At 48.4% G+C, this 21,531-nt stretch overlaps 1 protein-coding gene across 4 annotated transcripts in view; it reads right to left on the reverse strand.

The window, feature by feature from the left end:
• The window catches only part of COL1A2 (collagen type I alpha 2 chain), a 38,119-nt gene extending 19,665 nt beyond the window's left edge, over nucleotides 1-18,454 (reverse strand). Inside the window, exons 1-25 of one of the 4 annotated variants that reach the window (XM_074150193.1) lie at nucleotides 18,385-18,454; nucleotides 16,184-16,194; nucleotides 15,540-15,557; nucleotides 14,822-14,857; nucleotides 13,128-13,211; nucleotides 11,717-11,773; nucleotides 9,402-9,446; nucleotides 9,248-9,301; nucleotides 8,882-8,935; nucleotides 8,442-8,495; nucleotides 7,894-7,947; nucleotides 7,545-7,598; nucleotides 7,275-7,319; nucleotides 6,976-7,029; nucleotides 6,820-6,864; nucleotides 5,099-5,152; nucleotides 3,544-3,642; nucleotides 3,421-3,465; nucleotides 3,214-3,312; nucleotides 2,741-2,794; nucleotides 2,531-2,638; nucleotides 1,605-1,658; nucleotides 1,400-1,498; nucleotides 494-547; nucleotides 43-141 (exon numbers count right to left, since the gene is read on the reverse strand). In XM_074150193.1, the coding sequence (XP_074006294.1) occupies nucleotides 43-141; nucleotides 494-547; nucleotides 1,400-1,498; nucleotides 1,605-1,658; nucleotides 2,531-2,638; nucleotides 2,741-2,794; nucleotides 3,214-3,312; nucleotides 3,421-3,465; nucleotides 3,544-3,642; nucleotides 5,099-5,152; nucleotides 6,820-6,864; nucleotides 6,976-7,029; nucleotides 7,275-7,319; nucleotides 7,545-7,598; nucleotides 7,894-7,947; nucleotides 8,442-8,495; nucleotides 8,882-8,935; nucleotides 9,248-9,301; nucleotides 9,402-9,446; nucleotides 11,717-11,773; nucleotides 13,128-13,211; nucleotides 14,822-14,857; nucleotides 15,540-15,557; nucleotides 16,184-16,194; nucleotides 18,385-18,454 (1,500 nt within the window). Of the gene's footprint in view, nucleotides 1-42; nucleotides 142-493; nucleotides 548-1,399; nucleotides 1,499-1,604; nucleotides 1,659-2,530; nucleotides 2,639-2,740; nucleotides 2,795-3,213; nucleotides 3,313-3,420; nucleotides 3,466-3,543; nucleotides 3,643-5,098; nucleotides 5,153-6,819; nucleotides 6,865-6,975; nucleotides 7,030-7,274; nucleotides 7,320-7,544; nucleotides 7,599-7,893; nucleotides 7,948-8,441; nucleotides 8,496-8,881; nucleotides 8,936-9,247; nucleotides 9,302-9,401; nucleotides 9,447-11,716; nucleotides 11,774-13,127; nucleotides 13,212-14,821; nucleotides 14,899-15,539; nucleotides 15,558-16,179; nucleotides 16,195-18,366 lie in introns of all 4 variants that reach the window. The other 3 variants (XM_074150194.1, XM_074150195.1, XM_074150192.1) reach the window with 3 other exon arrangements.
• Nucleotides 18,455-21,531: the final 3,077 nt, after the last annotated feature.

The following is a 21,531-nucleotide window of genomic DNA, read 5'->3' on the forward strand; positions in this document are numbered from 1 at the left end:
AAATACCTTCACAGCAATAGAAAGTTTCTGTGCTGTACTTACAGTGGGACCCTTCGGTCCAGGGAATCCGATGTTGCCAGGCTCACCCCGATTGCCAGCCGGACCGATTGGCCCAACCCTGCCATCTGCTCCAGGGAAACCCTAGAAAAAGAACTCACACTTTTAGGTGGCTGGGTAATTAGAGCTCAGGTTTAGGAGAAACTTGTACTGACAAGAAGTAAATGCCTTTTAACTACATTGCATGCTCATGCATTCCTCCACTTTTCTCCTTTTTTCTTCATCCCCTTCCAGGACAAAGGCCTGATCTGAGACCCACAGAAATGAATGGGAAGCTTCTCACTGATCTTCTAAGTAATACAGTAGTAAAATATCTTGCTGGTTTTAGGCAGAGTTGTTTTAGAGCTCAGTGCTGAGATCTCTGCTTTTTAAAGCCTCAGGTTCCGTCTGTGTTCCACATGCAATGGGAAAAGAGAATGAAAATCAAGGTACTTACAACTGGACCTTCCTTGCCAGCGGGGCCTGGGCTTCCAGGCTGCCCTGGGAGACCCTGAGAAAGGAAAGGTTTCATGTTTTTAGAAGGAAACCATCTCACCCAACCATTAACCAACTTTTTTTTTTTTTTCCCCTACATCTGTGCACACACAGAGACACGAAGTTATCAATGTGGAAACAGGACTGTACGTCCTATCCAATCTCCATCTAAAACACCCCGGAGTTTAATTTGGTGGTGTGTGCTCCCACGCCAGTTGAAAATCAGTGTAGGCAAGTACCTGTTTCACTTAAACTCATTTAGGCTCTACTTCAGCACAGAATGGTTTAAATGTTTGCAGATGCCCAATAGTTCACGTGTGCATTGAAAACTCTTTCACTTCATGGAGCGGGGCAGGAAAAGAAAGAGAGAGTAGTAAAAAGAGGATAAAAGACAATGACATGGACATGATCTGGCTGCAGCCAGCACCACTGAAAGGATGGCTGTTTTCAGGGAAATCATTTGCAAAATGAAATAGAAATAATTGAGATCAGCCATCTCACAGCACTTTAGTATGGTCTGCTTCTCTTCCAGTCAGTTACAGAGGACACACACTTCAGCTGTGCTCTTAACGACCACACTCAGCACATAACCTCAGGAGGCAATGTACATAACGAGGGGCACTGCTCTGAGACAAGGCAATTAAATGCTACCACATACAAAAGAAACTAATTTCAACAAACATTTTGATGTTTCTTAATCACTTCCTCATGGATTTTTTTTTTTTCAAAAAAGCGACAGAAATGCCCTAATTGTGATTAGCACAGGCTGAGTTTTTTGCAGTTGGATTTCTGAACAATTTTGTCCTTAAATTGTAAGTAATTTTCTTTTTTGCATAGTTCAAACTTATACCACAGAGTTCAAACTTACTCTTGGACCCATAAGACCAGGCTCACCAGGACGGCCAGCATCACCATTAGGACCCTTAGCACCAACAGGACCACTAGCACCACGGTTACCAGCAGGTCCCTACCAAAATAAATACATAAAATTAGGCAGAGGTAGAAAAAAGCATCACACATTTGTATAGAGAAGAAGACAATTTAGAAATAGTGACCCAGAACAAAAGTCTTACCATGACACCAGCTCTGCCATCAGCTCCAGGGAGACCGCGAGATCCAGGCACACCCTGCAAGGGAACACAGAACAAGTGAAGAAAGGGAAAGAAATAAATCTGTTGCTGTAAGGCGTACGGCGCTTGCTGAATTTCAGCCCCCCAAGCAGCAAAGTCTGCTCAATTTGGGGCAGGTGCAGCTCTAAGCAAACACACCTCACTGGAAAAGGACACCGTGAAAGAGATCTCCCTCCCTTCCTTTAGATTTCTTTAAATTCTCATCTGCTTCTCTCAGAGCATTTTCACTGCTCATGGTACTCTATTCGTGCCCAGCAAACGGGACCCCCCAACCTGGCCCACGCTCTTCCACCTTGGCTTCTCTGCCAGGAGCAACCACCTTCTCTCTGACTGTACGCCCCGCCAGAGGTGCAACACTGAGTCCTTATCTCTACCCCCAAAAAAAAAATGGTGGAAACACTGCCATTTTTCCTATTTTTTTCCATTCCTGCTCCCGCGTGAAGCCACGCGCCTCCTGACATTCCCCCACTGGCCTCTTCACCCAGTGAGAAGGACAGCAGGCACCCGTGAAGACACTGAATTGAAACCCTCTGCCTCACATTATGTGTGAGCCAATTACCTGATTTAAGCAGTCAAATCCCATCACAAAGCTTTAAGAGTAATCAAAGATAATTCACTAAATATTACAGAATGGAGAAATCAAAGCAACCTTTCATTCCTGCAGGGGTAAGGCAGCAAACAGCATTCACACAAAGCAAAAGCAGCTTTGGTCGCAACTAATCCAAAGGCTCAGAATGGCAAAGGATCTTTGCTTAGTGGCACTGATGCAAATTTCATTACTCATAATTACTTAATTTGCCTTTGTGAGCCTAGCTTTATTTCCTCTTTCCTTTTTGCTTCTACTTCTGGAAGGTGAAGAGAAAACCTACTCTCAGACCAGCAGGGCCAGGGGGACCAGCAGAGCCAGGTTCACCGTTGCTGCCTCTCTTGCCTTCCTCACCACTGGGACCAGGAGGGCCAGCGGGCCCAGCTGCACCCTATTGCGGGCAAACAAGAGAAAAAGAGGAGATCAGACACTGTGCTGCAGATACCATTAGGCTTTAGTCACTGAAACAACCCTCCCGTGCTGCCATACTTACAGGTTCACCCTTGTTGCCGCTTTCTCCCTTGGCACCAGCAGGGCCTGGTTCACCCTGGAGTCCAAAACAAAGAGAGATCGGAGAATTAAGCATCATTCAAAAAAATCTTATTTCTACCTGGACAATTTTCTCATGAATCAAAATGCTCTTCAATCATCCCGTGCCATGCCTGCCTCTATTCTCATTAACGGTCAGTGAACTCAACTGTATTTTTGGCTTAACAGGCATAAGAAGAAACATGTTAAAAACACCCAGAAATGGCAGTAACTCCCCAAAGGGAGAGCAAAGCAAACCTCTTCAGTCTCAGCATCTGGAGCAAGCAGTGAGACAGAAATGAATGACAACGTTTAATTATAGTGGAGCAAGGAAAAAAAAAAAAAGTCTGTATTAAATACAAAAGAGGACATCTTTTACAACTGTGTACACCGTGTCCCATTTTCAGCTGAAGCCATGCAAAATACACAGTCACTTACAACAAGTCCTCTCGCACCACCAGGACCGGCGGGGCCAGGAGGACCAGGAATACCACGGGGACCGGGCAGACCAGGAGCACCAGCGACACCAGGAAGACCCTGTCCAACAGAGGGGGGGAAAAAGGCGTTATGAGCCCATTATCTTTTCTGTTGCATTAGCTGAATTATTCTTTTGGAGCAGACAAGTGTGAGTAAGGCGGTACTTACAGCTGCACCTTTAGCCCCTGGGAGACCGTTAGCACCGGGGTTGCCCTGTTAAAGATAACGACGCTGGTTAATTCAGAGTCTCAGGTGCCCTTGTCCCACAATAAAGTCTGGCAAGTTACTCACTGGGGGGCCAACAGGACCACTAGAGCCGGGAAGTCCAATCTCTCCTCTGGGACCAGCAGGACCACTGGGACCAACGTGACCAGCAGGTCCAATTTCACCCTGTTGGAGAGAAGACAGAGCCCTCCATCAGCGTACACGGCGTGCACGTTAGGCTGACATTAAGAAAACTATCTGATATGTATTTTCCCACTTCAGAAGCCAGGAAATCAAAGAGCTGAGAGATTTTAAAGGTGCTGAAGTTGGGAAGCCTAGATCATCAAAGCCGATGGCTAACATGGGAACAACGGGTGCTCAGTGTGTCTAAGAAGTTACATTATCACTGACGGTTACACAGAGGGTTGACCAGGAAAATCAGGATTCCAATCGCAGCCCTATCTGCAGCCGTGTGCCTCCAGCATTGGCCCGAGATGCCTCACGGAGTATGAGACCTAATGGACCATCATCTTGCACCTTAAGAAGCCGTTTGCACAGATACAAAATGCAAACCAATGCCTGATCCCAGTGCTGTAGGACAGTGCTCACAGCGCAGTAAACGACAGGAAAAAAGGTCCTTGGTTTGACTCTCAGATGCTTGTATTCACCAAGTCTGCTACAAAATCCTGAACAGAACAACTTCTCTTCAGCAATTCTCTAAGAAATCAGAGTTCAGATGGAGATGCAGGGAGCCTTCTCTTGAAATCACACGCCGTAACCACACTCACTTCTGCATCAGACAAGACTCCATCGTTTCCAAAAGTCTTGCCTTTTGTCAAAAGTAACCAGAACGGGATCTCAATCTTTCCTCATCTTCCCTGCAGTCAATATTAAGAGGTCTAGCAAACAATACCCTGTTTTCTTACCTTGATCTTCCTTTAGAAGAGTTTTGTCTCTTGTGCATTTGTGTTCAGGATGCAAACCTGTACCCCACTGGCTGGGAGTGTAGGCAGCTCTGAGCTTCTCGACAAACGGCAAGTGAGATTTCTAAATGCACTCTACGTGACACTCCTGCCCCATATCCTCTGTCCTTCCTTGGACAAAGTAAAATTTGAAATAACGCGAGTCTTACCCAGGTAAAAGTGCTAAGATCTGAGCAATAAACTGCATCATCTAAGTTACAGCCTGCAAGAGGGAAATGGTATTGCTCTAAACCTGAGAAGTTTCTCCATTGTAATTTCAAGAACTTAGGCTGGAGGGAGCCCGATACTCACAGGCAGATTCTTGGCCCTCCACGACTTCTATAAAGCGATGTAAAGTGCTACTTTGATTATTTATCAAGATCCACATCACCTTTGTAATGTGTATACAACTGCACCATGTGGGAACTAGTATAAAATAGAAAGAGGCTACGTGTCTTCCTGAACATGCCCAGCATCAATCTTATCTGGGAAATAACTGCTGTGTTTTAAATAAGCACGAATACATGATTTCTCCAAATACTACAGGGAATCAGCCTCATCTTAACCTTGGTAAGAAAGCACTCCTGTTTCAGAGAGACTGGTTTCTTGCTGCCTAGTGATACTAGTTGCTGTATTTCACCTTCACGATCAAAGGTACCAGCAGAAGCAGATGTTCATACCTTAGCACCAGGAGCACCTGGGAAGCCTGGGGGACCAGCAGCACCAATGGGGCCCTAGGAAATGAAAGGAAAGCAGCTGTGTAAGAGTATGCAACGATGACAGAAGCACCTTGCTTGCTGAAGTCAACAGATTTTTAAAAATGCACATTTACTTAGACACTCCCACCCATTACCACCTCGGAACATCAGCTGCCTTTTGCAGCTCCAGACTGACAGCTCTGGTTCACTAGAGACAGGTAAGAGCAAGGTCACTACTGAAAAACATCTGCAGTGCAGCTAAGAAACTGTGAATTAAGCAGCGATGGGTAAAACCTTGCCTTGAGGCCAAACACCTGAGAAAGAACAGAGGCTGGGCAGAGGCAGACATATGTCTGCAAGGCACCATGTCTCACTGTAAGTCCCACAAGGGAAGGAAGGGGAGGACTGCATCCTGCCGCTGCGCGTCTCGGCTGGCTGTTCCCAACACCTTCACTGCGCAGGGGCAGCTGTGCACACTTCCACACCAGTGGTCCTTCTAGACTACTACTGGTCACACCTAAGAGCCCTGTCTTGATCATAGAATCACAGAATGGTTTGGGTTGGAAGGGGCCTTAAAGCCCCCCCAGTGCCACCCCCTGCCCTGGGCAGGGACACCTCCCACCAGACCAGGTTGCTCCAAGCCCCCTCCAACCTGGCCTTGAACCCCTCCAGGGATGGGGCAGCCACAGCTTCTCTGGGCAACCTGGGCCAGGCTCTCACCACCAAAGAATTTCTTCCCCAGATCTCATCTCAGTCTCCCCTCTTTTGGTTTAAAACCCTTCCCCCTTGTCCTATGGTTCCCCTCCCTGATCCAGAGTCCCCCCCCATCTCAGTGAGGGCTGGTCTCTGCTGACAGCATTTGTTCTTCTTCACCCGTGGGAAGAGGGTTGGTGAGATCTCTGCACCCCTTCACAAGCCAGTGCTTGACACAACTTACACGGAACGCAGTAAGAAGGTACTAGAAATTGCATCAGGCTTAACAGGAGGGCAGGAGCTGATTCTAAAGTTCAAATGGATTAAAAATCTTGATTCCTACCCCGAGTATACATTTTGAGGCAGTTAACGTGCAGCCCCAGTGCCCTTTCTTTAGACTGTTTTGTTTTTGTTTTTTTTTATGGCAAAGGCAATGGCATGTCAGCTTGAAGAGGGCCGTCTGCTGATTCTACTGTGTCCAGCTATTGCTGCGAGAGCTGGAATTGTGACAGGAGAAGCTTCCTAGCACACAGTACCCAGGGACCACAAAAGAAGACACGCTGATGGATTCACAGCTTCTGTTATTCTTTAATGTACACAAAGACATCGTTTTTCTTCAATTATTAATGAAATATCCAACCTATCCCTATTGGGGATTGATAGCTACTTTTTTTGTGAGCTAATATCTTTCAAATATAAATACATATTATTAAACTGCCTCACAAATCCAAGGGAATAAAACGGGTCAGCTGGTGTAGTAAAGAATTGGCTTCTGACATTCTATAACCTACTGTGGTTATTAGAAAGTGGGTACCTGAAATTCTCACTGGTTTTACTTCAGTGAAGAAAAAGACTAAATTCCCTGTAATGTATTTACAAAAATAGAAACTTTCTGAATTTCCATTACAGTGACTCGTTTATATTTTAAATTCCCAAATCTTCTATAAACAGAAAGAGGGACAAAAGGCCCTAACGGAACCAGATTATCAAAGATCAAGAGTGGAACTTACAGCAGGTCCGGTGGGGCCAGCGCTGCCATCGCTTCCCCGAGCGCCCTGTGAGGAGAGAACACGATGCACAGAGTTTGAAAAGAGATTCAGAGGCTCGAGAAAGCCACAGTAAGCGGCCAGTCACGATGACAAACAGAGAGATGGGAAGCCACTTACAGCTGGTCCAGGGGCACCTACTCTTCCTCTCTCACCAGGGAGACCACGAGCGCCCTGAAAGAAAAATTAAATTAACTCATTTATGCCTATTCACTGAACAAAGATACATAGATTTTTTTTTTTCCTCCTCCTAAGTCTCTATATGAAGTGTGCTGCAGCCAGGCAATTCTGTTCTAAACATTCACATCCTATTACATTAGAGCATCTAGCTAGCTGGGGCGATGACAAAAACTGACCAAATGCTGGCTGAACTGTATCTATCACATCATCATTTCCCGCAGCACGGAGTAAATACTTACAGGTTGTCCGGGGGTTCCATTTTCACCAGGGGCACCGGGTTCTCCCTGTGAAAAAGAAAGTTCGCAGGCTTGAGATACTCACAGGATGCTTTGGACAGACAGCACAACACCCTCTAGAGAGAGATTCAACTGCTGGATCCTACTGCCCTGCAGCACCGACACCCCAATACACAGTAACAGCATGAGACCCCGAGGGTGACTGTCCCTGCGGATGCTGGAGCATGGCCAAGTGGAACCCTCTTAGAAGAACCCCTCAGAATTTGTCTTTACCTTGGTGCCAGGAGTACCGGGTTGTCCCTTTTGACCATCCAGACCATTGTGTCCCTATATCGAGTAGAAAAATAATATTAAGTATGTATTTTCCCACTAATGGCTATACACAAACTCTTAGTCTTGTAAGGTAAATCCTTCTTTCCACACAAAATTATTTCCTAATATAATCTTGTGGTTTTTTTTTTTTTTTTAAATAATCACTCTTTCACATCAGGAGATACTATAAACTTCAAAGAGGTTCATGCGGTTAGTTCATTCTTATCTCTGAGGGGATTTCCCGGGATTTTCAGTACACTGAAGTGTTGTCAGTCTTAGTTATTCGGGGAAACAGTATGTACAGACTCACCCTAATTCCCTTAAAGCCGGGCAGACCAGGAGTTCCAGGGAAACCACGAGCACCCTAAAAACACAGAGCACACGAACGATTGTCTCTCATATTATACGCTGCAGTTAAAGAGAAAGAAAATGCCTAAATCTTTCAGTAAAATTAGTGAGCAGATTTGGGCCGTGACCACTGAAGCGAGGAGCAGAGTCCATTCTGTAACCCTCCCAGGACCAGGCTTCTTCCAAGACTGAGGGGAATCAACCTGATTTTCCTGTTCTGGATCTCAGAAATCTCCTGCGTTAACACGGGACAGCGTGGCTGTTGTAGCTTCCTGTGCCCAGGTGCCTGCTCCTGTGCCACTTCTGTGACTAATGACACTGGCTCTGCCGGGGAGGGGGGGAATGCAAAATACACTAGTAACTCTATGGTGTCCCTGGAGGTAAGAACTGGAACGGAATTAATGCATACAGGGAATATGACCAGACTTTTAACCTGGTGCAATGCAGAAAGGCCAGCAGGTTTCACGGATAAGGACGGTTTTGCAGTGGATAGAGCAGATCCCTACGTACCTGAGGGCCAGCAATGCCCCTCTCGCCAGGTCTTCCAGGTTTGCCAGGGTGACCCTAGAAACGGCAGTAAAAATGCACTATGACGGAAAACTCATTTTATAAAATAACAACATAAGCCATCCAAAAAAAGACATTGAAAAAGAGAAACTTTGCCAATAAATACAGAAAGCTTGTTAACTTTCAAGTTTCCCTCTTTCTGTATCCAGAAAGCTAAATTATGTATTTGGGGAGGTTTTGAAGTTACCATTTTTTCTGTACATTTCCAACATACAGCATCTCTTGTGCTATATAATAATTATTTCAGGGGCTTATTTATTCTATCCAATATTATAGAACAATGTAGAAATTATGGCCAACAGAATGCTTAGCTTAACAATAACCTAATGTTAGACCTGAATGACAGCCCCAGGAGAGATGAGAAACATTTAATAACCACTTACGTCTTCACCAGCCTTTCCTGGAGGACCAGGGGGACCACGAGGACCCTGGGCACCCTGTTGAAAACAGATTTGAGGATTACTTAAAACATCACTCTTCACATGACTCTTTTCACTGGTTTCTGATTGAGTTGGGGCACAGCTGGAGCCTGAACTGAAGCAAGGTCCTTCCATCCTAATTGACTCTGCACTTTATGATTCCAGTCTGAGTGTCCAGCTCTGCTTCTGTAACAGGACCAAGCAGGAATACCCAATTCCAACATTCAAGGTCGTGCTCATGGACAGGAGAAAGGGGCCTCAGCTTCACAAGCCTACTTTGGGGTCCTATTTCTAGTGTTAGCAGTGTCTGTACATGAAACCTGTACTTACTGTTTGACCAGGTTCACCAGGCTCACCAGGAACACCTTGAAAACCAGGAGGGCCCTAGAAGAGGAGGGAGATTTTGTCAGTGTTTGAACAAGCTATTTCCTGATTTTACAGGTGTGTTAATGCTCGTCAGTAGGAGAGATGAGACTGCACTTACAGGGGGTCCAGATGCTCCAGGTGGGCCTCTAGGTCCCATCAAACCCTAGGGGAGAAAAATTACAAAATATTTTTAACAAAATCACCATTAACTAAACTCATTTATAACTCCAATTCCTGGTATTCCTAAAATATTGGCAAGTGTTACAGTTTTCAGTGTGCGATGTCCAAATCAAGGTAGAGGAAGTTAAAGAGATCTGCATGAATTCGCGCAGGCAGATCTTCAAACTGCACTGAACCAGCGCAGAATCCAGTGAGATGATCACAAACGTACCATTATGGCTGGGAACCTTGTGATTAGGCTTCTTAATCTATTCTGGCTCATCAGCCAGTGCGCTGGTTCATTCCTCTACGCGCCCTCTCCCTTCCTGGGCAACAGCTTCCAGAGTTTAAAGACGAGGATCATAACAATGTGTTAAGAAATGTTGTATTTTTGGGCCTGTCAATTTTACCACGATTTTCAAGAAGGGATATTGGAGAAGAAGATCATTAAAATGGTACACAGGTAAGAGGAAAAATTAAGGTACATAAATGGCAGCATTACCATCAACTGGGAGGTTCACACACGATTTTGGGAAGAAATCAGACCACTCTTATACATATTGTGTATACATCTCTCTCAAACAATGATCAACCTCTATTTAAATATTTCATTGTATTCTGCTTTTGGTTCACCTCCAAAATTAGTCACTAACATACTCTCCTTGACCGAGTTTAGAATTTACATACATCTTGGAAAAAAAAAAGAGAGTCAAAAATAACTTTCAAAAAGGAAATTTCCATAGATGATTACTGCATCTTCTTAACAGTTGTCTTAAGCTTTACTAAGCAAGCAAACAACTTTGAACTGAAATTTAATTTAGGCTTCAGTTGTCCAAACAGAAGTTTTATGAGATGTTTCAACAGAAATTATTATGGTTTTAATTGGTTTTAAAACTTCTTGGGAACTTTCTTAAATTTTCTCATTACGAGATTAAAATCATGACCAACTTTTCAATGGCTTATGTAGCCTTCCCATAAGACTGAATACTTTTATTAAGACAATTAAATGCCTGTATTTAGTATGCATTTATTCATGGAAGCTAAAGCAATCTTGTGGCTATAAAGTTATATAGTAATTCTAGGAAAAACAACTCTTTCTGGACAGTCTGAATCATATATGCTGCATAAGCCCTGTGAATCTCTTCACCAATTATATTCCATAATTGTTTTTCCCTCTATTTCTATCTTCTCAATCTCTCACATTTTCTTTATAAAACTTAAGAAATCCTCACAGTAGGTAGACGCCACTGCTGCTGCTGTCAGACGTCACACCTGACTCAAAAATTGAAACTGAGAAATTGTGACACCCCAAATAGATCCTCATCTACATTTTCTGATTTATTGTTTGACAGCGAGGGCAAAACTTGATTAAAGATGCTCCTGTTTTTCTGTATTTAGTATCTAAATGGATGCCAAAATATTTCCAACAGTTCATTTACTATTACACTGTTTTCAGGAACGGAAACAAGCACTTGACCCAGGATAATCCCGGGCAGCCCTCATCCCGCGGCTCACCCATCAGATGCACTGCCTGTGACGTCAGCGTGGGAGGGGGGGATTTAACCCATATTCTGCTACGTCTGCTCACTGAAAATATCTGCTGACGTCAGGAAGGGCTAGCAGTTCATGTGGAGAGGCAACAGACTCCTGAAACATCCATTTGGACACAGGATGCAGTAACCGATACAGATCCCTTCTCAGAATAGCCCTGTCGGAGCCAGCACCAACAGTCAACAGTTGGGAATCAAATGTGGTGGCCAATTTCCTACCAAACCTGTGCAACCCAAGGCCATCGGAAGGGTTGTACAGCCATGGGAGAAAACGGTGACTAGCTGGAGCTGAGAGACTGAGTCACCTTCTAGCCCTGTGTCCGCTCTCGAGAGCAGCTTCACAATCCATCTCACTCCTAAAACACATTCTGCCTCACTATGGGTGAAGTAACGCTACCTCAGAGAACACGTGTGACCCGACAACAGGTTATGAGACTCACCGATTCATAAATGTGTGGTCAACGGACAGAACTAAAGCACAAGACCAGCAGTGCTATATTCAAGTCAAATACACAGTCCCAAGACCACATTTCAAGTCCTAAGACTGTATTTCAAACACTTGACATTGTTCTACAACACAGGATGAGTTACAGTCTGAACCAATACGTGACCAAAACACTGATTTTAGCACTGTGCTCTGAGCTCATACAGCTGGATTAGACGCACGGGACAACAGTACAAACGTTATCTGTGCAAGTTACCAAGTGCTAAATCATCCACCTACCATAGGTCCTGGGCCAAAATCAGCTGCTTTAGATGGATCATATTGAGCAGCGAAGTTCTGTGGGTGACAAGAAATTTGAAATTAAAATACTGAAAATTTTACTTTAAAAAGTATTGGTCACTATCATTGTACATCAAACTGTCCCGTGCCGTGCTATGCAGTACGTTAAAGCAGCATACGGAAAACTCAGCAAGCATGGCCCTATTATAAATACATTTCTATTCACTTGTTTCACTTGTTTCCAGAAAGACTTGATTTTATGAGGAAGGCCCTTTCACACAGTGACCTCAAATATCCAGGCAGCAGGGACACAAAGGCATTGCAACAGCGTGAAACGAAAACTAAGACTGTAAACTCAGTGCTCATTTAAAATTGAAAACTTTCTGGAAACCCTCAAACCATTCGGCCTGATTTCCAGTGAGGGAGGTTCTGCGTATGTTTTCACCACGTTGCTTAAGGAAAATCCGTGTACCAGCCCGGAGTGACTATCAGATCGGGGGCCCTTCAGCTTCAGAAGGATTTGAAGAGTATGTAGCCCCAGAAACACTGCACTGCATTTTTGGTCTTGTATCAACATAAGCTTTGTAGGCAAATACATGTCAGGTTCTATAGAGTACATTTTGCCTCTTCACTAAAATGGAAAAAAAAAAAAAAGTTCTATACAATCAATTGAAAATCCTTTTCTTGCTTATTTTATTAGCGTAATAGAAATAATAGAAATTAATTAAAACAATTTGGGGTTTGCTAATAAGAAAATAAATTATTGCTATTCATACTGAAGGCAAAAGAAACATTCTTCCATGAAGAAGGATTTCCTGAACTCCATCAACATGACACTGCCTGTGCCTTCCCGCTCCCTGCGCGAGCTGATGTCCAGCAAAGAGTTAAAGCCAGCAGCTGCAGAGACTGCATGATGGACATGTCTGCAGAAAGTGTATATGCCACGCTACACCTACAGACAGACATCAAAAATCCTGAAGGAAATATTCTAAAATTCTAAAGGACTTTTAACTGAAGAGTAGTCTTCTTCAGCTGACTCCACTAGAGTGGCTCTCCTGAACCCAACCCCAACATCCCATTTCTTTTCCCCATCTGCTTAACAGCACAAGTTTAATTTAGTTGATTCTTAATCCATACACGTTATGGCTGTATAAATTTAATGCTAATTAATGCTTGATTTGCTCCTGTGCATAAGTCCCTGTTGAATACAGAATCCAAGTTTGCCACAGAAAATATACACCCCAAGGAGAGTTTCATTGGAACTGAGACCATCAAAATTTCTTGCCGATCACAAGAGAACGCTTCCTCTCCTCTCCAGTGCAGGTTCTCCTCTTTCCAGCAGATATACATTTAGTTTTAGTCACAAAGCACAGATTATCAGTTCCAGTAATAGAAAGTTTGGACGCCTTACTCCGCCAAGACCTGGAGGACCAGGGGGGCCTGGAGGACCTGGTAGACCATCTTCACCATCTCTGCCTGGTGGACCTGGTGGACCCTGGAGTCAGAAAGAGGGTTATAAAATGAACATTAGAAGTGGCAAAAGAAATCTCTGAAGTGATAAATTCATTAACAATCAGGCACCTACAGCACACCCTACAGCAGCGCTGTACAGGCAGTTTCGATAAACAGCTAACTTCAGAAAATAAGCACAGCATGGATTCCCATTGCCTTGAGACACCTCGTATCGGGTATTTACCCTAGTTTCACGTTTGAGAAGATTTATAGGGGCAACACTGGATCTCTGCTACCAAAGCGTAATCTCCAAATGGGGAAGTTTCATTTTAAGCAACGTAATTTTGGACCCATGGACCGCAAGTGACTCACACAGCCTGTCAGGGATGTCAGGGAGAGCCTAAACTGTGACCAGCTGAGGGCTGGCAGAGGTCACCCCTACAGCCCTACACAGATCCAGAGTAAGCCAAAGGCCAGTTTTTAACCAGTCTAGACTATTTGCTGCTTATAATTGCAAATTCAGTGACAATAAAACATTGCTTTCCTGCAGATTTTTGATACTGTCGCTCTGCCACCACTGTCATGGCTTTTTACAACAGCCTGAAATGACACGCGTTTAGCCCAGCAACGTCTGCCCTTATACCCTCTCATCCTCCCTGCACAAAGCCGGTCAAGTTTTGCCATCGTGGCAACTGAGGTGTGGTATTTTGTTTGGCTTGTCTTTTGGACTCAGTTCAGTGCCAGATGAAATCCATAATAACAGTCTTAGGGATTCCTAAAGGCGCAGGACTGGGCTGCCTTCAGGACAAAGCACGTATCTCGTTTCATTAAATAAATTTAGTTAGCGGTAGCCTCAAGCAAGTACGCAGCTGACCACACACATCTACTCTTCCTAACAGTCCCCACTGCGTTTGTCAGCACATTGTGATTTAAGAAATCTTCAGGAGCTACCTGTCAGTACTACGGCATCTTCCTTTTCAGGAGATACCACCCCCCCCAGATAGGGATGGGAGTTTCAGAACACAACTTTACAAAAAGCAGCAACGACGCAGAAGCAAATCAGAAAAGCAGATTATCAGTGATACGAATGAACTACATGAATATGAATTACATTATTTGGCTTTCCTCATTTACAGCAGCCTTTAACCGTCAAGTCTCCCCTTGGACTAACAGAAGGTAGGTGCCAAATGCCTCGCTGCCAAGAGGAGAGCTTTTCCAAGCCCTCTCCGGAGGCACAGGCAATGAACAGCCCTCAAAGCTCGCTCTGTCAGATGTGGAGAGCTTATCCGTAACCCAGATTGTTCAAAGCCTACATCTTTACGTGTCAACTTCCCTTTCCACATTTTCATGCACTAATTCCACTGCAGGCAGTTGGAAAAAAAGTTTTCCAAGCCACCCCTTGGAGCACTCAGCTGCATCTGAACTCAACCACATCTGCTCCGGCACAAGGACTGTAATTGGGTGGGCGAGGTATCGCCGGGGCAGAACCTGGCACATAGATAACTTGGTTTCTTTTTACTTCAATTGTGAGCTTCTCCAGTCCATTCCTTTAACCTCACATTAATGCCTAAGCTTAGTTTTTTTTCCCCACTGGTTTTCCAACAACTGTTGCTCAAAGATCCCAAGCGCATGAACGTCAATCCAATCCCTTACCCTTTCTCCCTGCGGCCCTTTGTCTCCTCTAGGGCCCTGTGGGAAGAAAATAAAACCCAGTGAGTTACCGCAGAGATCTTCCAGGACGACACGGGGGAGCAGATACGTTAGCAATAAGGACTGGAAATGAAAAAGGGGCAGGAGGCTGCTCGTACGGGTCCCACGGACAGCAGATTCTTTTTCCACCCCAAGCTACTGGAAACAGGTCGGTCACTGCCGTTGCCTGGTCAGAAGTATCACTGCACGCTCCACAGAAGCGCCGGCAAAGGTGCTTCTAGTCTCTCATTAATAACTGGCTCAATTTAACAGGAGTGACTTCCAGAATTAAAGAATTAAAACAGAACCAGTTTAGCCTTTTAGACCTGTATGGATATTGCTGTACCGGTCACTTCAGGTAAATCTTTCCAGGGGAGCTCTAGTTGAATAAAAATGCTACTTCCACGTAGTTTAGATTCTCGTAGGCTCAGTTCTGCTCTTGGATAACCCACCTTAAACCCAGCATTTGAATTTAGCCTGCCATTAAGATGTTGCACCCCTTGTCCCTTCCTTTTTACTTCCTACTCATCTCGGTGCTACTGCTGTTCTCAGGGAATACTGGAAATAATTAATGTAGTCGGTTTTCCTTTCATCCAATATTCCACAAAATATCAATTTGCCTAAGAACATCTGATATCTGATATCATCTCCGTTCCCACCCAAGGAAAATAGAAATGCTTACCTTCCGCCCTGCAGGTGCCTGCAAAAAAGAAAAGATGATAATTAAGGAAAAGATACAGTTCTTCCCAATGTCTTAAACTAAAATAATGCACAAACTTAGACTCATCTTCTCACATAACTATAAATTTTCTCGCTACAGTGTATTTAAATAAACCTTATGTTTTTAAATTACTCGGAAGGCTAGGAGTTAATTATATAGCAGAGAGACATGTAACTACATTAGAACACTCTGTTGAAGACTGACAATTTTATCCCTGTGACAGCCTACAGAATGGGCTTAAAAAAAAAAAAGTCACACCTGAGTTCTTTCATAATCCTTCCGTGCAACGAAATTTCGACTGGAAGTTGAAGTGCAGTCCCCTCCGACCCAAACTGCCAGGTATGGAGCCCAAACACCACTGCCCCCCCGACCGTCCCCTCACGGTCTCTACACCTCTGAAGGCTGGCTCTGGAAAGGGACGTCCCACTTGAGAACTCGGGGTGGGTACCTTCCCAGGCAGTCCCCCCAGGGTCTCACCGATACCTTTCCATCCTGGGAATTAACCTTAGTTAACGACACTGCCACGAGGAAGAGCTCTAGCCTATTAGTTGAAGTTGAGTGTTACATATTAGATAAAAAAACCCACCAAGAACAGTTATACTGACCTCACTCACATCTGGAAAAAGAAGGGAAAGAAAAAAAAAAAAAAGGAGATAATTAGAGTGTGGATTCAGTTACAAGTTTACATTTCAATACTTTTAAATCAAAATGCAACTTTGCTAATTTTGTCAATGTAAGAAACCGTCTTCTTAATGTAATTTCTTTATTTTAAGGTGATTACCTTAAAGACTCACAGCTGAGATGGCTATATATTTCCAATTCAGAACAGACTTGCTAAAGAAATTAAAACAAGTGATATGGCAGAGAGGGTAAAGAGGCAGGTATCCCGCACAGTGCGCGCTAAGCAGGCTTAAATCTATCTCCGTGGAAAAAACCCACAAATCTATCTTCACGTATGTGTGCCCGCAACAGGTGAATAAACGCCGGCAGGCTGACACACGTGGAGGTATTAAATTGTAGGAGTAATCTTAAATTTTAATGTAAACGGCCCCGTCTCACTTTTTACGGGGAACGGTTCCACCCAAACATCCCGATTTCCTCCACTTCCCGCAAAACGCCACAGTGTGAGCCTGGAGCCGTTCACCAGCACATGGCGACGGCCTGTCCTTCCCCGGCATTCCCTGCCCGGAGCATCCCGCCAGCTGGCCGGAGGTGCTCACTTCCAAAAACCTGTTCTCTGAATTTCAAGCACTTACAAATCTACTTTGGCTGAAACTTACCACGGGGAAAACACCTCAGGCTACATTTTAACACCGGCCATTTGACGTTATTACTAATTAACAGCTTGGGGGGGGGCTTCTCCATAAAGCATCCCGTTGGCAGCGCAGGGTGACACCACATTCAGGCGATTCGTCCGGCCCAGCGAAAAATTTAACAATCCTGCCGTGCCAAACGCTGTCAAGCACCACAATCCGGCGGCAGAACAGCCGCTGCCTGTACCACACCCCCATGAAATTAAATAAAACCCCTACTGTCCCCAGGTGATGGTGACACTGGCGACGACACTGCCTTATCTGGGGAACGGCGGGGGCGGTGGGACCCCCACAGGAACCTATCCATCTCCTCAGCCTTTGCTACCGCTGCTGTCACCGGGGGGGGGGGCACAGCACGTCACCGGGGGTGGGGGGGATGTCCCCGGGGGTGGGGGGGGTGCCGCGGTGCTCATGGCGAGGCCTCAGCCCGGCCGCCCCCCCCCGAGCGACCCCACCGCGGCCCCTCGGTTCTCCTCCGGGCCACGGCCACCCCCAGCCCTTCCCGGGGGGGTGGGGGGGGGGGGTACGGACAACAGCCGGCTGCTCCCGCCCTCCCCTGCCGAGGAAGGCGGCCCAAACGCCGGGTCCTGCAAGAGGGGGCTCAGGGGGGGTTCACGGGACGGTGCCCAGCGGGGACACAGGGGGAGACCCCGCTTCTCCCCCAGCCAACTGCGTGGGGCGCGTTTCCTTCCCAGTGTTGGGAGGGGGGGGGCTGCGCTTCCCCCTCAGCGCGGGGGGGGGGGGCACACACTAAACCCTCTTCCCGGCGGAGAGCCCCGCCGCGCCCTCGGGGAGCCCCCCTTCCCTTTTCGCCCCGGAGCCCAGCAACGCACACACCCCCCCCCCGCCGCCCTCCTCCTGCCTCGTACGGCCTTTCCCTCTCCGGGACCCCCCCCGCCGGGAAGGAGGGCTCGGTGTGCGGGGGGCGGCGAACACCTTTCCCCCCCGCCGGGCTGGGTCGGGGGGCGCCGCAGCGGCCCCGCTCCGCCTGCAGGGGGCAGCGGCGGGACCGGGACCGGTAGCGGGGCGGGGGGGGGGGGAGGCTCCGCCGCCCCACCGAGCTGCCCCCCGAGGGAAGGGGGACCCCCCGGCTCTCCCGCGGGGGAAAACGCCCCTGGAGCCCCACGGGGCGGCGGCGGGGGGGGGGGGCATCCCGCATCCCCCCGCTCTCTTTCAAGCATCCTGCGCTCGAGTTAGGGCTTTGCATTCTCCTTTCGGGTACGAGCCCGCCTTCCTTTTTTCCTTTTTTTTTTTTTTTTCAAGGGGGGGTCTCGCTGGCCTTTTCCCATCCTTTTCTGCGTAAGAAAAGGAATAAAAAAATAAGGAAAAAAAAAAAAAAGAAAAAGCTAGATCCTGATTCGGGAGGGAGGTGGCAGCTTCACGCGGTGGGTGCCCGCGGGCGCGGGGAGCGGGGGGAAGAGCGACGTCCCGGGAGGGAGCGGGAGCCGGGCAGCCCCCCCCCATCCCGCCGCGACCGAGCGGAGAGCACTTACGTTGGCCTGTGGCTAGGTATGAAGTTACTGCGAGCAGCAACGCGATCCGCGTATCCACAAAGCTGAGCATGTCTAGTTGCGGGACATGCAGACTCCCTGTGGCGCAGCGTCCCCCCCGCTCCGGTGGCTACTGGATCACCTGCGGGGCGCGGGCATGCAGTCTCGGGGAGTAACTCCAAACCTAACCCCAACCCCTGCCGCCCGGGGACGCTAAATTAATCAAGCCCCCCGTCCGCCCTATTTATACCGCAGGAGGGTCCCGGGGGCCGGCGGGGACCGGCTGAGGGGCAGCCAATGGGCGCGCGGCGGCGGCGGGGCCCCGCGCGGCTCCCAGGGCCGTCACGTGCCCCCGCGGCTCCGGGGTCGGCGGGGGGGGGGGGGGGGTTGGATGGAGGGAGGGAGGGAGGGAGGGAGGGAGGGAGGGAGGCGGCGACGTTAAATTGGTTCCATGCTTTGAGGACGTGGACACTTTGAGGCTTTCGGGAGGAAAATCTGACTCGTCGTCTGATTTTCTTTTTTCCCCCTTTTTTTTTAGTTTTCTTTTTTTTGGTTTTTTTTGTTTGTTTGGTTGGTTTTTTGGTTTTTTTTTGTTGTTGTTGTTTGTTTCCAGCCGCCCCCCACCCCGCGTCCCGGGGCTGCGCCGGCCGGCGGCGGGAGGCCGTTCAAAGCAGGAGCTGTCCAGGGCCTGCGGAGCCGCCCGCTCCCGCCGGGAAGCGGCCACCGGGGAACCGGGAGGATCCCCCGCCCCAGCCCCCCCCCCGCCACCCGGGGCGAGGGGCGACGCTGCCCCTCGCCTGAGGTCCCAAGGCTCCCGGGGGTGCGGGCAGCCTGGCACCCCGCTCCCTCGCCCCCCCCCCCCCCCCCGCATTGGCCCCTGCGGCGAGCAGGGGGGCAACCGCAGCCCCCTCAGCCCCGCTGGCCCAGCCCGGCGTTTGCTGGCCCCGTGGAGGTCTTTCTTCTCCCGGCTTCGCGGCCGCCCGGGCAGCGTTGCGTGTGTGAGGGGGGGGGACCGCTCTCCCCGACCCCCCCCGCCCCCCCATCACTCCCCGCCCGTTAAGGGTTGGAGGGCGCTCCCGGCGACTCCCCCTCCCGCCGGCCGCCCCCGCACCCAGCGCGGGGGGAAGCTGGCTGGGTCACTTGCCACGTCTGCCCGGCGGCCGGCTTCGCCCTTCTCGGGGGAGGGCGGGGGGGTGTGGGGGCGCCGACCGCCCCGCAGAGCCCGGGGAGAGGGGCTGGCGGGGACCGTGGTGGGCAGCGCCCCCCCCCCCCCTCCGCCCCTCCGGCCCGGGACCGGGGTCGGGGGGAAGCTGCAGTCCCTTGGGGGTCGGCCATCCCGGCCCCCGCCGGCCTCTGGAAGCCGAGGGGAGCTGACGTGGTCCCGCCGGCCGGGCCAAGCGGGCGACCGCGGCCAAAGCCGCCTCCCCGCCCCGGGCCCGGCCCCCTCCCGGGCCCCCGCTGCTCGCCGGAGGGAGTCCCGGGCAGAGGTAACGGCGGAGGCAAAGGGGAGCCCCGCCTCGGAGCGGGGCGGAAAGGGCGAGGAGCTGGCTCCGCTCGCCTCGCCCCAGCCCCTGGTCGCCAAGCCGGCGAGCGGCGGGGGGAGCGGGAGGGCTCAGCCCCAGGCGAAGGGGGTGGGCTGTCCCGCAGCCTGGCTTTGGGGAGAGGCAAGGGGGGGGGGCGTCCAGCCCTGATTTATAAAATTCTCCCCGAGGCAGAGGGGCGACGTGGACAGAAAGCATGGGAAAGACGGGACATGGGTGTCCACTGGGGGGGGGACGGGCCCCACAGAGGTTATGTGCCGGGGGCACCGGGCACCCCCGAAAGCAGTAGCCCTGTGCCACCCTCCCAGGCGTGTCGGGGACAGGCAGCCGTGGCCAGGCTGAACCCCCCGCCCGAAACCACCTCCAGGCAGGGGACCTTCCCTCGCCATCAGGAGTGATGACGGAACCGATAAGGTGCATGGAATTAAACTGCAGGTGGAATTAAACCCTCAGTTTAGATTAAAAAATCCCCACCCCATCATTAAGAAAAGGTGATCCCACGAAATAGGAGCCCAACAGATGATGACAGACAGAAACACTGTCATAAAAGTATGTGGCATAAACAGCACATAAGTATTCTTTCAGGTTACCTTTCAAGTATATCTGACAAGTATTTAAACCATATCACAGAATTTCTCACTTTTTTTTTTTCAGCTTTAACCATCAACTAATTTTTTTTTGGCTGTTCTATTTGCCAACCGTAGGATTTTGACTCGAGGCATACAAGATTCTCAACAAAAACAGAAGACAAGATGCAATGAAGGCAGGTGGTCCTTTTAACACGATCATCAGTAAATTCTAGTAAAAGCAAATTAAAGTAATGCTGATGAGAATACTGTCTCGATATGAACACACACATTAATGGATGTGTGTAGACAGACTCTAAATAAGTCGGTAAGTCTCGGATGTGGCAGTGAGTTCTGATATACCAAGGTCGTACCACTATTAATCAGCATTTTGCTGAAATGGAGATCAAGGTTAAAAAGGTTCCATTGCATCTTGATGGCATAGCACTGTGAGGTGACAGCTACAGAGCCTCAGCTCCTGGGGACTTCCAGAAATTCCTTGATGAGAAAATTAAAACTGAGAATGCAATGAACATCACCTGTAGAGGGTCTGTACAGATCCGTTCCTTCACAGCCTCAGCAGGCTCGGGAGTGAGAAGGTCAAGGGCTCAGAAGTGCAGGAATCAAATAAGCACTAGAAAACGTACGAGGTAGAGATCAGCGGAGTAATTCAAAATAAGCAAACGTGATGGTATTTGGTTTGTGTGAAAATGTATTTGCACAGAAGGTTGTGGAGGGCGTCAAAGAAAGCTCTAGTTATTACTTGGTACAATTATTATAGCAATCAAAATCCCACAGGCAATATTAGAGGGCACTGCCAAGTCATTGGCACCTCGCTCTGAAATGAAGTACTGAAAACCTTTGCTGCACAGTTGGAGTGAAAAACCCCCAAACCAAGCCACCAAAAGAACCCACAACCGGAACTGTTTATAGCAGGTGGGGACACACTCAAGCCCTTTGCCATCTTCAGGTCCTGAGCTTCAAAGAGCGTAATAATAAATGGTAGTTTTCCATATCAAGCGATAATTTTCGGCTACAACAAG

This window comes from Numenius arquata, chromosome 7 (assembly GCF_964106895.1).
Source record: "Numenius arquata chromosome 7, bNumArq3.hap1.1, whole genome shotgun sequence".
NCBI lineage: Eukaryota > Metazoa > Chordata > Aves > Charadriiformes > Scolopacidae > Numenius > Numenius arquata.